The sequence below is a fragment of the Citrus clementina genome, unplaced genomic scaffold (genome assembly GCF_000493195.1).
Source record: "Citrus clementina cultivar Clemenules unplaced genomic scaffold, Citrus_clementina_v1.0 scaffold_4, whole genome shotgun sequence".
NCBI classification, from domain to species: Eukaryota; Viridiplantae; Streptophyta; class Magnoliopsida; order Sapindales; family Rutaceae; genus Citrus; species Citrus x clementina.
The window spans coordinates 6,098,792-6,111,566 of record NW_006262274.1 but is presented as its reverse complement, the minus strand read 5'-3'; the positions used below and the strand labels follow the sequence as shown (position 1 = coordinate 6,111,566).

General features: G+C 34.2%; 1 protein-coding gene across 1 annotated transcript; it reads left to right on the top strand.

Annotated features, from left to right (window-relative positions):
* The first annotated feature begins 8,316 nt into the window (after positions 1-8,316).
* On the top strand, positions 8,317-10,844 carry LOC18043954 (probable aquaporin PIP2-5). Its single transcript, XM_006436362.2, has 3 exons — positions 8,317-8,752; positions 8,868-9,163; positions 10,251-10,844. The coding sequence occupies exons 1-3, from the start codon at positions 8,446-8,448 to the stop codon at positions 10,509-10,511; spliced, it is 864 nt and encodes a 287-aa protein (XP_006436425.1). The 5' UTR covers positions 8,317-8,445; the 3' UTR covers positions 10,512-10,844.
* Positions 10,845-12,775: the final 1,931 nt, after the last annotated feature.

Here is a 12,775-nt window from a genome sequence, read left to right as displayed (position 1 = left end):
GTACAGAGTAGTCAAGGTCGCTCTGTGAGTGCATTCAGGTCATGCTTTCAATAGTAATCAAATGAATGGATCAGTTGATTCATCTGCAAGCAAAACATGAACGGCACAATAATATAAAAGATACGGTAATGATAAATGATTAACTCCCATGAACGGTTTATATGGCATTTCATGCATTTGTTTATTTCAAAATATGTTGTATCTAGTGTGTATGATATCCCCGAAGTAATCATTAGTATCCCATTATTTTCCATCTGCCGAGACCAAGACTCACAAGTCACAATTTTTCAGCCGCACTTCATCATTCAAATCAATTACATGATAAGACTTCAGAGATTTGCAAGCAGCATGCGAGGAAAGTAACTGCATAGTGCGTCTGCTTCCACTTCTTGAAACATTTTCAAGTGCTTATACTTTGCATCATAAATTCTAACATCTTTGGCCTCAAAAAGTCTAAATTATTCATGGCCGCACTTGATCGGAAGGTAACGGCAAGACTTGCTATCCTTTGTTTATTATCATGTTGTTTATGACAAAAAGACAACACACATAACAGAAAAGTTCTCACTCACGGGCTTGTGTCAAGACAAAAGATACCCATGAAAGAAAATAGGGTATGTTTAAACAAATGAAAGTTGTTAAGACAATCTCACCTAATAATTAAGCTAATCTTTCGAGTCGATAACAAACGAATGGCTCGTGACAAGTGAAATACTATGTATCTTTGGTGATTGTCCATTTGATTCATTCGGCTGCGTGGCGTGCATTTTCATTTGAGATAGCTTTTTATTTTTTTAAACCAAAAACTAGTGAAAGTTGGAACCCACACCCACTGTCAAAGCTCTCTCAATGTAAAAGGAAAATATGGGTGCCAAAGAATTTGACAACTGATCTTTAAAAATTTTGTAAGTGGTCCTATATAGAAGAAACTGAAGTTGATGTTTGTTTACTTTGTGATGGGAATTTGAGTGTCGAACTTTGCTTCTTTTTTTTTTTTTTTTTTTTTTTTTTTTTTCTGTTGTGGACATTTATTCATTAGCATCTTCATTTCTTGCCCTACCATGAATTGTAAAAAATTTATCAGGACCTTATAACGTGGGAGTTGGGGCCCTGTTTATGAGCTTGATTTGAAATTGCCTATTCGGCTTTGTCTTTGTTGTTTTCAAGTTAGGTCTCTTGTGTCCCAAACTCACTCAGAATCCTTTTTTTCTTTTTCTTTTTTTTTTTGGGGTCTTCCTACTAGTTTCAACATTCTAAAGTTTCATCGTCTTCCATTTTAATTTTCTGTAGTTAATTTCGCAGGAGGCGACACCTGCTTTTGGGAATATATTGAAAGTGACAATACCCCTCACAAAAATGCAAGCACTATCGACATTTGTAACAAATAATTTTATTCAATCGAAACCAAATATTGTTAAATTCAATTCTCACTGATACAAATCTTTTCTAAAGTAATATATTACAACAAAAAAGGCTATGGTAAGTTTAAAAGATTTGTATAATTATAACATAATCTGAGATCTTAATGAGCATAGTTTAAAAAAATCTACTACGAGAAAGGCAAAATCTACTCTCAATGTTAGAAGGCAAAGAACTCCAATCAGTCGGGTCACTGGTGATTAAACTGTTGTTGTATTTGAATTCCTTCCTGTTTGATTGTGAAAGTTAACCTATTACAATTATTAATGCCATCATTTTCCTCCAAAAAATCCGATTTCGACTCCGTAGTCCAAGCAACTTTGCATCAAAAAGGACAAGAATAAAACGACAATAACTCAAGCATCTCTCATTTAAGATTCATTTGGACACTAACTAGTAACTAGCAACTAGCATGTTCCATGTCCACCTCACGACACATTTCGTTTAGACAGTCAACAATGGAGGCAGCCGACCATTTTACCGACTTAACTTTCGTTTGGTAATATTTTCTTTAGCTATTTATTGTTTTACATTTTTCCTGAATAAAACTGATGAGCGTAGAGGTCTCGACTCAGATATTGGTACATATTTTTGTTTTTTTTGTTTTTAATTTCTATATATTTATCAAAGTTTTGGGTTATATTTATCAAAGTTTTTTTAATTTCTATATATTTATCAAAGTTTTGATAGATTGCAATTAAGAATAAAATTGATGAAAAAAAATTAATGTAATTGGTTGAATTTCAAAGTAATAATGAACAAAATGAAAAATTTCTTTTCGTTCTTCTATCTTTTATACAAAATTTTGATATTATACATATATATAATTTCCATTTTTCTATTTTTCCTTTAAAATACTGCGACCTTGCAATATATTAATATTTAGAATTTTAAAAAAAAAATTCAAAAACATGCTTAGATGATAGCCTGTGCTTTATTCTAGATGTTCTGAATCAACGCTTTTCTCCTTACCTCTTACTGTGCAAGAACGGCTCGAACTTTAACTAATGGGTGTTTTCCAATTTAGATGCATTTTTTTATTTTTAGAAACATTATTTAATGTCATCAAATTCATTCTCTGAGCTTTAAAAAACTCAAATTTTGTTCCGACATTAACAAAATTTGCTTACTTTGAGATCAAGTGAATGTGAGGACCAAATCTAGCTGATGCGAAATGTTTGGACAAGTGGCAAAATCATAGCCATTACTGCAAAAAATGTGCAAAAATGGGATTGCGGCTGTTCAAAGTCGGTGACACTGATCGTGAGCCGTCCAGTGATTCACTGTCTGTGGGGTCCGATGAATACGTGGCATGCCCCAATTGGTTGGGTGACTCGGGAGTGAGAATTGGGTCGGTGGTCGGTTCGGCTACTTTCACTATCGTTTTGTGCTCCGGCTTTCCAAGATAAGGCGTTTTACAATCCAAAGCGATGCAAAGACTGTTGTGTTCATTGAATTAAATATATAGTGTTTTAAAAAAGAAAAAAACCTCATGCGTAAAGTGGATTCAAGAATAAATTGATAAATAGATTTAGGGCTTGTTTGTGTTGTGCAGATAAAATAAGTCGTTGACTAAAAAAGTAATTTGACGTTTGGTAAACTGTGCAGTTGCAGTTGCTGTGAGTTTGAAAAGTAGAGTGTATGTGTTTGGTAAATTTTATTACAAAAATATTATTTTATTATATAATGACCAAAATAGGTATAAGTTTTAATTACTTTTTATTTTTAGAATATGTTTAATAAAATTGTTTAGACATATCTTTTTTTCTTAAATATGTAAAATTACATTAAAAAAACTCAATTAAAAAACTAAAGAACTTTATAATATGTTACATAAAATATAATAAAGATAAATGTATGATTTATATATCAGGGTTTACGGATAAATAAGATATAATTATTTTTTATTAAAATCTAGGGTTATAATAGGAATTTTTAAAAAATATGGTAGTTTATTAAATAAGCTGCTTATGAAAAGCAACTCCCTACTTGTTTTTTTTTAACTGTTGATAAAATGAAAATAATTATGAAATAAGTTGCTTTTACAAAATGTATCAAACAATATTTTTATCGAAAATTATGAAATAAGCCGCTTATTGAATTTCAACCACAATTCCAAACGGGCCCTTAATTTGATACCATATAAATTCAATATATTAAATTAGTTGATATAATCAATAAAATCTTGAGTTGATATAAAGATTTGATTTTCAGTAATGCTCCGTTAAATATGTATTCGCAAATCAAATTTTTGTGCATTTAAATTTTATTAACCGTTAAAAAAAGAACTTTATTTAAATAAAATGTATAATTTAATTGAATCTGAGTATGTTTCGAATCTATCAAACAAGGTAGAGTTGATTTTTTTTTCTTTTTTTCTTTTCACTAACGTGTGTACTTTATCAAAAAAATTTACTTTCCAAATGTCATCAAATCTATCATTGACATTATTGTTAATTTCAATAATATTTAAAATGTGCGTGATGTTTTTAGTGCGACCAACCCAAGACCTCAAGTAATTTTCCACAAGCTTAGGGTCAAAAGCCACCACCCCATTATCTTCTCCATCTCATTCATTTACAGATTGGCAAGATGGCAGGAAACTTGGTCACTAATCAACGATTGAATTATTGCCAACAGATCAAAGTTGTTCAAGGAAAATTATTGGGATAATCGTGCAATAATTAAAATTTCCAATTAGAAAGATTTTCTTCTTCTTATTGCCTCTAATTAAATCATTGGCATGTTGTCTTCGTTATTCTAAAATGCATATTCTCTCTAAACAGCCTTTTATTCCAATTAGTCCATGTTATGCTATCATATTTTGCTTGTGAAAAAAACTAAATGCAATTATTGACAAAAATTTATTAGATGGCTTACATTAATCATCTAGAAATTACAAAAAAAAAAAAATGATCAAATGAAACTTTAGTGAAATTGGAATATATACATCATGTTGTCGGCCGGTTACAGTAGTTGGTGGCGACAGAAACATGCCTTAACTAATGGGATTAGTATGATTATACAGCAAAGAAAACTATGAAGATAAAAAACCCTTTTATATAAAATAAAATAATAATAATAATAATATGTGGTTCAAGTTATGACCTAAAGAGCCAAGCCAACATCTATCAAATAAGTCACTTGTCTAATAGGGCATAAATGGAGTGTATGATATATATATATATATCATTATAATGAATGATGTTACATTGTAATCTCATGTGTATTTAAAACACACTCTTAATCTCATGTGTATTATAATCTCACGTGTTATTTTGCATAAACAATATCACGACGTGATATCGTATAACATTATATTTACGTGAACAAATACTTTTTAACGTGTATTCCTTTTTATTCAAATACGGTTTTGAAAAAGACTTACCAACCATTTAGAATTTCCAACTTTCAAACTTGGGGTTATGAGGTTACCGTTGCTCGTGAAAGTGAAAGACAACAACAAAAGAAGAAGACCGATGCTTAAATAAAGATCCCATTGGAATCAGTAAAAGGCATGGCCAAATTAAAGAATTATCTAACCACTTTTTTACATTAGAGCTTTTTCTTTTAATCAATTTAACCAACTCGCTCTTTATGCCACAAAAAGAAGGGCAAAAGTATTAGATTGGATTCCCTTTCCCTACGTTAACTTTATGGTTGGCTGAACTGCTAATTGCTGCTTAAATTAGTCATTATCCACTAATTAAGTACGCTTGTTGACAAATTGTGTAACGACTAGCGCTGACTAGACAATTTCCAATGTTAATTCCCCTTTTATGATTGAAACACAAACAAACTCTCGTGACTCGTATAAAAAAAACATTCATATATATATATATATATATGGAAATTATTGACTAATTTAGAAACTACAAAGGTTTTCGGACAATTTTTTTTGAAAAAATTCATATGACTATTTGAATGGGAAAGACTTTAAACTTAGAATTAGACCCATAATTTGTTACTTTCATGACAAGAGACTAAACGACTGTTTTGAGATAATATTGAATTTATATGAATTCTATTGCATGTGCATTATTATAAGTACAAATGAAGTTTAACCATAATTAAACAATTAATCTTTCTCTTTTCGGCAAAATGATCCAAACAGAACGCGGTGGTGGATTGGATTCCCTCCTCTTTTTGTTCAGTTTGTTTATCTTTAACGTTCAAAAATTAAAAAATTAAATAGGTGGCTTCATAAATTTGTCATAATTAGCTGCCACCAGTAAAGAAGAAGAAGAAGAAGCCTAACGACAAACTGTGTAAAACTGTAACGTCTCTCTGATGTGGGTCACCAATTGTGGGCTCCCACGTGCTCGATGCCGTTGCTTCGCTGGCTGACCGACCAATCACCATCGGTCTCCACTGGCGGGACCCTGACGACTCTCTTTTATATTGACTATCAACTGTTAGGGTTCGGCTTAGTTGTGATTAAAACATTCTAATGTAACTAATATTATTATGTACGGTTAATGACGTAATTAGGGTATGTTTTAAAAAAAAAAATGATTTAAATAGGGAAGGCCGGTTAAATTGGATCATGTGAAAAGAGAGTGGGAATTGTTTAGTCAACTTTATGAAGCTATGATGATGCACGATTATTTAGAATTTAAAAAAAAAAAATTAAAATAGCTGTTCCTTCTATTAATTTTGAATTAATAATCTTATTCATCCATTATCCGAACATCAGTCTTGCTTCGATAATCGTAGAACTCATTCACTGACATTTCTCATGTACAAAAATACTTATCAAATCTAAGATTTATTTATTTTATTTTATTTTATAGTTTTTTTATCATAACTATTAATCTTGTTTAATCACTTAGGCTTAGCCCAAGTGGCTAGAGCCACTCTCTCACAAATATGAGGGAGCGGGTTCGAGCCTCCGCAGACGTATTGCAGGGGTTTAATTTAAAATGTTCTTCCTTTGAGCCCAGAGTTTGAGTGAAAACAGCATTTCTCTCAGAATGAGAGTTTGACGTCCTCGAATATTTGAGAGGGTTAAAAAATTTAAGCATTGCCATATTAAAAAATCTGAGCAGTGCCATATCAGCATTAATGTCAACATAACTCAGTATATATATATATATATATATATATATATATATATATATATATATATATATATATATGATTGTATATATCAGTTATACTCTCATATAATATGAATTATAATTTAAATTATAATTTGAGCAATAGTATCATGCCATAAAAAAAAAACTTATTAATCTTGTTTTATCATGTGCATATTAATTTTAATCATGTTGACAATAATTTTTTTTTTTAATCCGGAATTGTGTCGCTCCTAATTTCCCACTATGGCGTTTGGTAGGACGTAACACGTGGTTTAATCCTTATTTCTGACCATTATAAAAGCCACCTTTAACAACTCTCTCTCTCTCTCTTTCACTTTCACAGCACGGTGAAGTATCAAATAACGACAATCAAAATTATCAAAATCCAAGATTTTTACTATTTACAGTAATAACGACAATTCGTGATCAGAGTCTTTAATGGCCCCCCAGTCGCTGACGTCATCTCGTTATCCTTCCCATCCAACCAGAAACCAGTGACTACAGCACAGCCGGACCCCACAAACCGAACCGGACAAGACGTACCAGACCACAGGTCTTCGCCACGTGTGGTAGTGTACATACTCCAGAGCAGAGAAACAAACCCCAAAGCCGAGAAACTAGTGAACGGAAATTAGCCACGTGTATGTTTCTTGGAACTCGGGATTTGGTTCCGTTGTGTAGTGTAAAGTAGGGGCTCTATTTTGGGTAAATTTTCGTACTCCATGGTCTTGACTCTTTTCCGTAACCCGGGGGTTAAAAAGGAGGCGAAACGTCAGCGGCTCAGCGGTTTGGCGAAAACGGAAGAACAGTGGGGTGCCACCTGCACCGCCATTTTGACGCGTGTGCTTTGGTTCGCCCAGCCAGCCGCTGACCTAATTCTTCACGTGCTCTAGCCTTCTAGGCACGGCACGGTGCTGTACAGTCTTTTTTCTTTTTCTTTTTTTTTTCCTGATGAATATTTTGCGGTCACAAAATTGACTGACAATACAATATAAAAACACGATAATTTCCTTTGTATAATACCCCTCAAAATTTTATTTTAAGCACATGAAGATATAAAATTATAACAAATAGTTTATAACACTACGTTAGTCAAATTTAGGGTACAAAAGGTTTCCTGTTATTTTTTAGTTATCTTTTCTTACAAAATTAATTTTGATATTGGTTTGATTTAAGATCACTGTTTAAGATTTTTTATTATTTAAATTTTTTTGAGTAAAATTCATATGAATAATTGGTTGTTAATAGATAAATAATATAAAAATATTCAAATCTCAACTATACAAACAATCATTGATGAGTGTATAGGGAGATCGCAAATCGCATTGTATGAGGATTTTCATTCGAATATCACACGTATAATTTATTAAAGAGAGACTTGAAGTAGCTTACAAAGATGGATTTTAAAGATTTAACGCTTAGAAGCAAACGAAAAATTAACTAGTTGGAATCGAAATTTATGTATTTGAAGTAAAGAAAACAAAAGCGAGTAATCTTTAAGAAAAAGTGACAAAAACACAAAGATGAGTAAGTGGCATGCAAATGACTCGCCCAGTAAAATATAGCACAAAAGACATACAGCAAGCCAGCAGAGAATTAGTAAGTGGGCAGGTGGTGGTGGGGAGGTAGTGTCAAGTAGGGTCGGTTGATAGAGAAGCCTAGCCAAATTAACATAGTAATATTTCCTTAATCAACCGCTATTACAAAATCTTAATTATTTTTTTAAATATTAAAAAAAGTAAAAAGAAAAAAGAAACCCCTAGTTAGGGCTAGTATCATCCATTTCTTTGCAATATATATACCCCCAGTTGCATTCATTTCTCATACCAAAAACAACCAAAAAAAAAAAAGAAAAAGAAAAAGGCTTCTCTCTCGTTGTGCTTGTGGCTTTGCAGTGCTCTCAGTTTTCTCTGTTTCTCTCCAAATCATTGTTACTGGTTTTCCAATGGCGAAGGACACTGGGGTGGCAGAGCACGGCTCATATTCAGCCAAGGACTACACGGACCCACCGCCGGAGCCGCTATTCGACGCCGTGGAGCTGACCAAATGGTCATTCTACAGAGCCTTGATAGCTGAGTTCATAGCAACCCTGCTCTTTCTTTACGTCACTGTCTTGACTGTCATTGGCTACAAAAGCCAGACCGATCCCGCCAAGAACGTCGACGGCTGTGCCGGCGTCGGCATCCTCGGTATCGCCTGGGCCTTCGGTGGCATGATCTTTGTCCTCGTTTACTGCACCGCCGGTATCTCAGGTATACCATAAATAAAATATTACAGTCCGTTCAAAAATTAAGCAGAAGCATAACAGCCACAACATTTTTTTTTTTTTAAAATTGTTTATATTTTTTGTTTGATTGCGTACTGCAGGTGGTCACATTAACCCGGCAGTGACGTTCGGACTATTCTTGGCCCGCAAGGTGTCGTTGGTCCGTGCTGTGATGTACATGGTGGCGCAGTGCCTTGGTGCAATCTCCGGTGTTGGGTTGGTCAAGGCTTTCCAAAAATCTTACTACACAAGGTACGGAGGTGGGGCCAACGAGCTGGCCGATGGGTACAGCACAGGCGTTGGATTGGCCGCCGAGATCATCGGCACCTTTGTGTTGGTTTACACTGTCTTCTCGGCCACTGATCCCAAGAGAAGCGCCAGAGACTCCCATGTCCCCGTAAGCCTAACTAATTAGTTAATTAATTAATTAATTAACAACCTTTGACAAAATTATTTATTTATTTATTATTATTATTATTATTATTATAATATCTATTTAAGCTTCAAGTTATGATCTGTTGTTGTTAGTTACCATACACATAACACGTGCCATGATTCATGAATATCTCTTTAAATATTTTTGTGATATTGTGTCTTGTCTTTTCCTTTGAAAAACGGAAATTTGCCACGCTGAATCTTGCATTGATTATGCACCAATCCATTATTAATTACGCACCAATCCATTATTAATTACGTGGGCTATTTTTCCTTGTTCAATTTATTGATCACTTGACTTCATTCATAGGTGGTAGAAATACTAAAAAAGACTTCTATTATTATCATGTCATGTTTGGTTGGTAGTCAGTACTAACACATTAATTTTTAATGAGGTGAGAAAGTGAAATTAAAAATAAGTTTAGGATAGTGGAAAGTGGAATTTATTTCCCTTTTTTCTAACAGATAGACCCGTCAGATAAAAATATGTAGTTTGGTAACGATGTTATGAACAGGAAGGTCCATCAATTTGTGGCCATAAGTAAAGAGCTACAGAGATATAACACGTGCATGGGGGCATGGGGGGCCAAAACTAAAAATTAATTTTGTTGTTTTGCTTCTTCTCAGAAAATCAACAAGTAGATTCTTCTTTTTGAAGTGTCTCTTTTGCTTTTGCGTTTTCCCTTCACTGATAAGATTCTTCAGCTAATAAATAAGCTTTTTTGAGTCCTGGGCGGATGCTGTGGCTGTGATGTGGGTTTATTATTTTGTATTTGACTAAAAGGCGAAACACCTTTTATGTGTCAACAAGGATGCTGCTGTCCTTTTCTTCTTTTTTGGGAAACTCCGTGAAGAATCTAGCTTGCTTCTTTCTTTCTTTCTTTTCTTCATTTTAATTCATTTTTTTTTTCCATTTTTAATAACTTTTTTGAGATTGAATTATGGGCTTCACGTGTGTAGAATGAATGGGGGGTATTTGGTATGTCACAAGTGCATAGTTATTTATTTATTTATTCTGATTTTCTTGTTGTTGGAATTATTTTCTCAAGGTTTTGGCACCGCTCCCCATTGGATTTGCTGTGTTCATGGTACACTTGGCCACAATCCCAATCACTGGCACTGGCATTAACCCAGCAAGGAGTCTCGGGGCCGCTGTTATTTACAACAAGGACAAGGCTTGGGATGATCAATGGCTCTTCTGGGTTGGACCCTTCATCGGTGCAGCAATTGCGGCTTTCTACCACCAATTCATCTTGAGAGCTGGAGCTGTCAAGGCTCTTGGTTCATTCAGGAGCCAATCCCGTGTCTGATTTTAGTTTCGACAAGTGGATTATCCACATCTTCATGGGGTTAATGATTTAAAATTGGAAAGAAAAAACTGGGAAGGAGTAGAGGTGTGTTAAGTTTCAAAAAGTGAATAATGAGGGGGGGTGTGATTTGTGCTTTCAAGGAGTTGTAGGCAAAAAGTCTCTTAGACAATGAGGGGGCTTGCTTTTTTGTAATCCCCTCTGTTGTTTTCAAGCACTTTCCTTAGAATTCACTTCTTCAATGTTTCTGTCTCTTTCTACTTTGTATTATTTTCTCCGTATGTGATTATTATTATTATTGTTGTGCTTTAAGGAAAAAAAAAAAATTATTAGCTATGTTGTCATTTTACTACCTGTTTCTACTAGCACTCATGCCTCGAAGATAAATGCTGCTACCATGGTAAAAGCAATATGGCACGCCAATAAAGTAAATGAGCAAATGCATGAATGATTGTTAAGAGAATAAAAAGTTTTCAAGTTGTAGAAGGTACTACTACTAGATCATCTTCTCTCTGAAAATAATCAAACTGTGGAAAGATTGGATGGAGATTGTGATGGTGGTTGCGGTGGGCTCAGTGTAGGTTGTGCTTTGTGCAGCCAATTAACTTTTCCCATTGCTTCAAAGCCACATTATGGCATTAACCATCAACCAACGATCACATAACCTCCTAGATCGATTTTGTGGTGACAAAAAGACTTACCCCACATGGATAGGATTAGCAGCCGTTAGCAGCTTGTCTTGTGAGAAATGATATCAAGCGCAAATGGCGATCGTAGTGTGGTACAAACAACACCTCCGTGGTGTCGTTCTGTCGCCTCTGTTTCTTTCTTTTTTTTTATTCAATTTAACTTGGCGTCAAAATGGCACCATATAATACCATTTTATGTCGTCTATATGACACGTTTGGGCTTAATGCCATTTTATGACCTCTGTTTCCTTTTTTTTTTTTTTCAATTTTTTTTCCTTAACTGAGGTTATATTTGTTTTTGTAGTAAATACTGATGAAATTAATAGTGAATGAATGTTGAGCTCTCTCGGCAGATGGAACATATTTCTTTCTCCTATGATCGTAGAGCAGATTTTGAAAAAGTGGTCCAGATTGGACCAGGAAAGGCAACATATAAAATTTTCACAAAATGGTCCCTCTGATCGTGGACCTGACCTTAACCTTGAGGGCCGTTAAAACTCGCCCCACAATCCACCCTTCATTCCTGGAAATTCTATTAGACCATTGACCATTCTTTCTTTCGTTAAGCCAAAGCTGAAAAATTAAAGAAATTACACACTTCAATTCATACACATTTGTTACTCAAATCTTTTCCTTCATGAACTCCAACCTTGAACCAAAAACTTTCATGTGAAAACATCATTCTATTATTCTTTCTCGCACACCCAGAACGTCTGAGCCCTGAGGAACTTCAATTTGTTCTCTCTGTGTCAAGCTTCTATGAATGATAACATCGCATGGTCAAAATTTAATGGTTTATTCTGTTAAAAAAAAGTTCATTAGAAGAGAATCTGCTAAAATAATGTAAATAATTGCCAAAAATGCATGCCTACTAACTAGGCTTTGTCTTGATGAGTCCACATTTTATGTAACGTCAATTGAGAGGCTTTTTAAAATGGATTCAAAGGCAAAAAGTATGCACGCCCAGGCCCATGACCCAAGCTAAGGATGCAGATATCGCAACCACTAAAGTTTCCTTCTATTTGAAGGAGAAGATAGGCCTAATCCATTGTATTACTAGAGCATATGGTTACATTCAGGACTAATTAGATAATAGATACAGATAATTAGTAGTAAAACCAGCTTGCTTAAATTGAAACAAACACTCTAAAAAAGGAACCTTGTAGCTTGCTTCCTGCCTTTGAGGAGAATCATGGAACCACCCTTTTGTCTTTTTTTTTGTTAATGTCAAAGCTCGTGTACTCTCTCTCTCACAAGTTACGTTTCAGATAAATGCAACATCTGGGTTTGCAAAACTGAATCCCAAAGGTGAGAACATGAGAGAGTCATCAGAAGCAAAAATGTGTAAAGTCAAAACCCAAGGGCTTGATGTGAGAAAACACAAGGAAGAGAGAAGGAAGAAGAGAGTAGTGATTGGAGCCATATTTTTTCCCCCCCAGCTTGTGGCTGTTATTATGTGTTTTTTTTTTTTTTTTAAATTTTTTAATTAACTAAGCTCTTTGTTTGCTTCTATATATAATAAATGAGCTAAAGGATTATAGCGAGAGCTAGTTGCTTGAGTTTGAAGCCTTGAGGCAT

What these genes read in the sequence shown, in the direction of transcription:
- LOC18043954 (XM_006436362.2), top strand. Translation starts at nt 8,446, where the DNA reads ATGGCGAAGGACACTGGGGTGGCAGAGCACGGCTCATATTCAGCCAAG. An exon ending in CTGCACCGCCGGTATCTCAG is followed by an intron (nt 8,753 to 8,867) that starts GTATACCATAAA and finishes TGCGTACTGCAG; the next exon opens with GTGGTCACATTAACCCGGCA. An exon ending in CCAGAGACTCCCATGTCCCC is followed by an intron (nt 9,164 to 10,250) that starts GTAAGCCTAACT and finishes TATTTTCTCAAG; the next exon opens with GTTTTGGCACCGCTCCCCAT.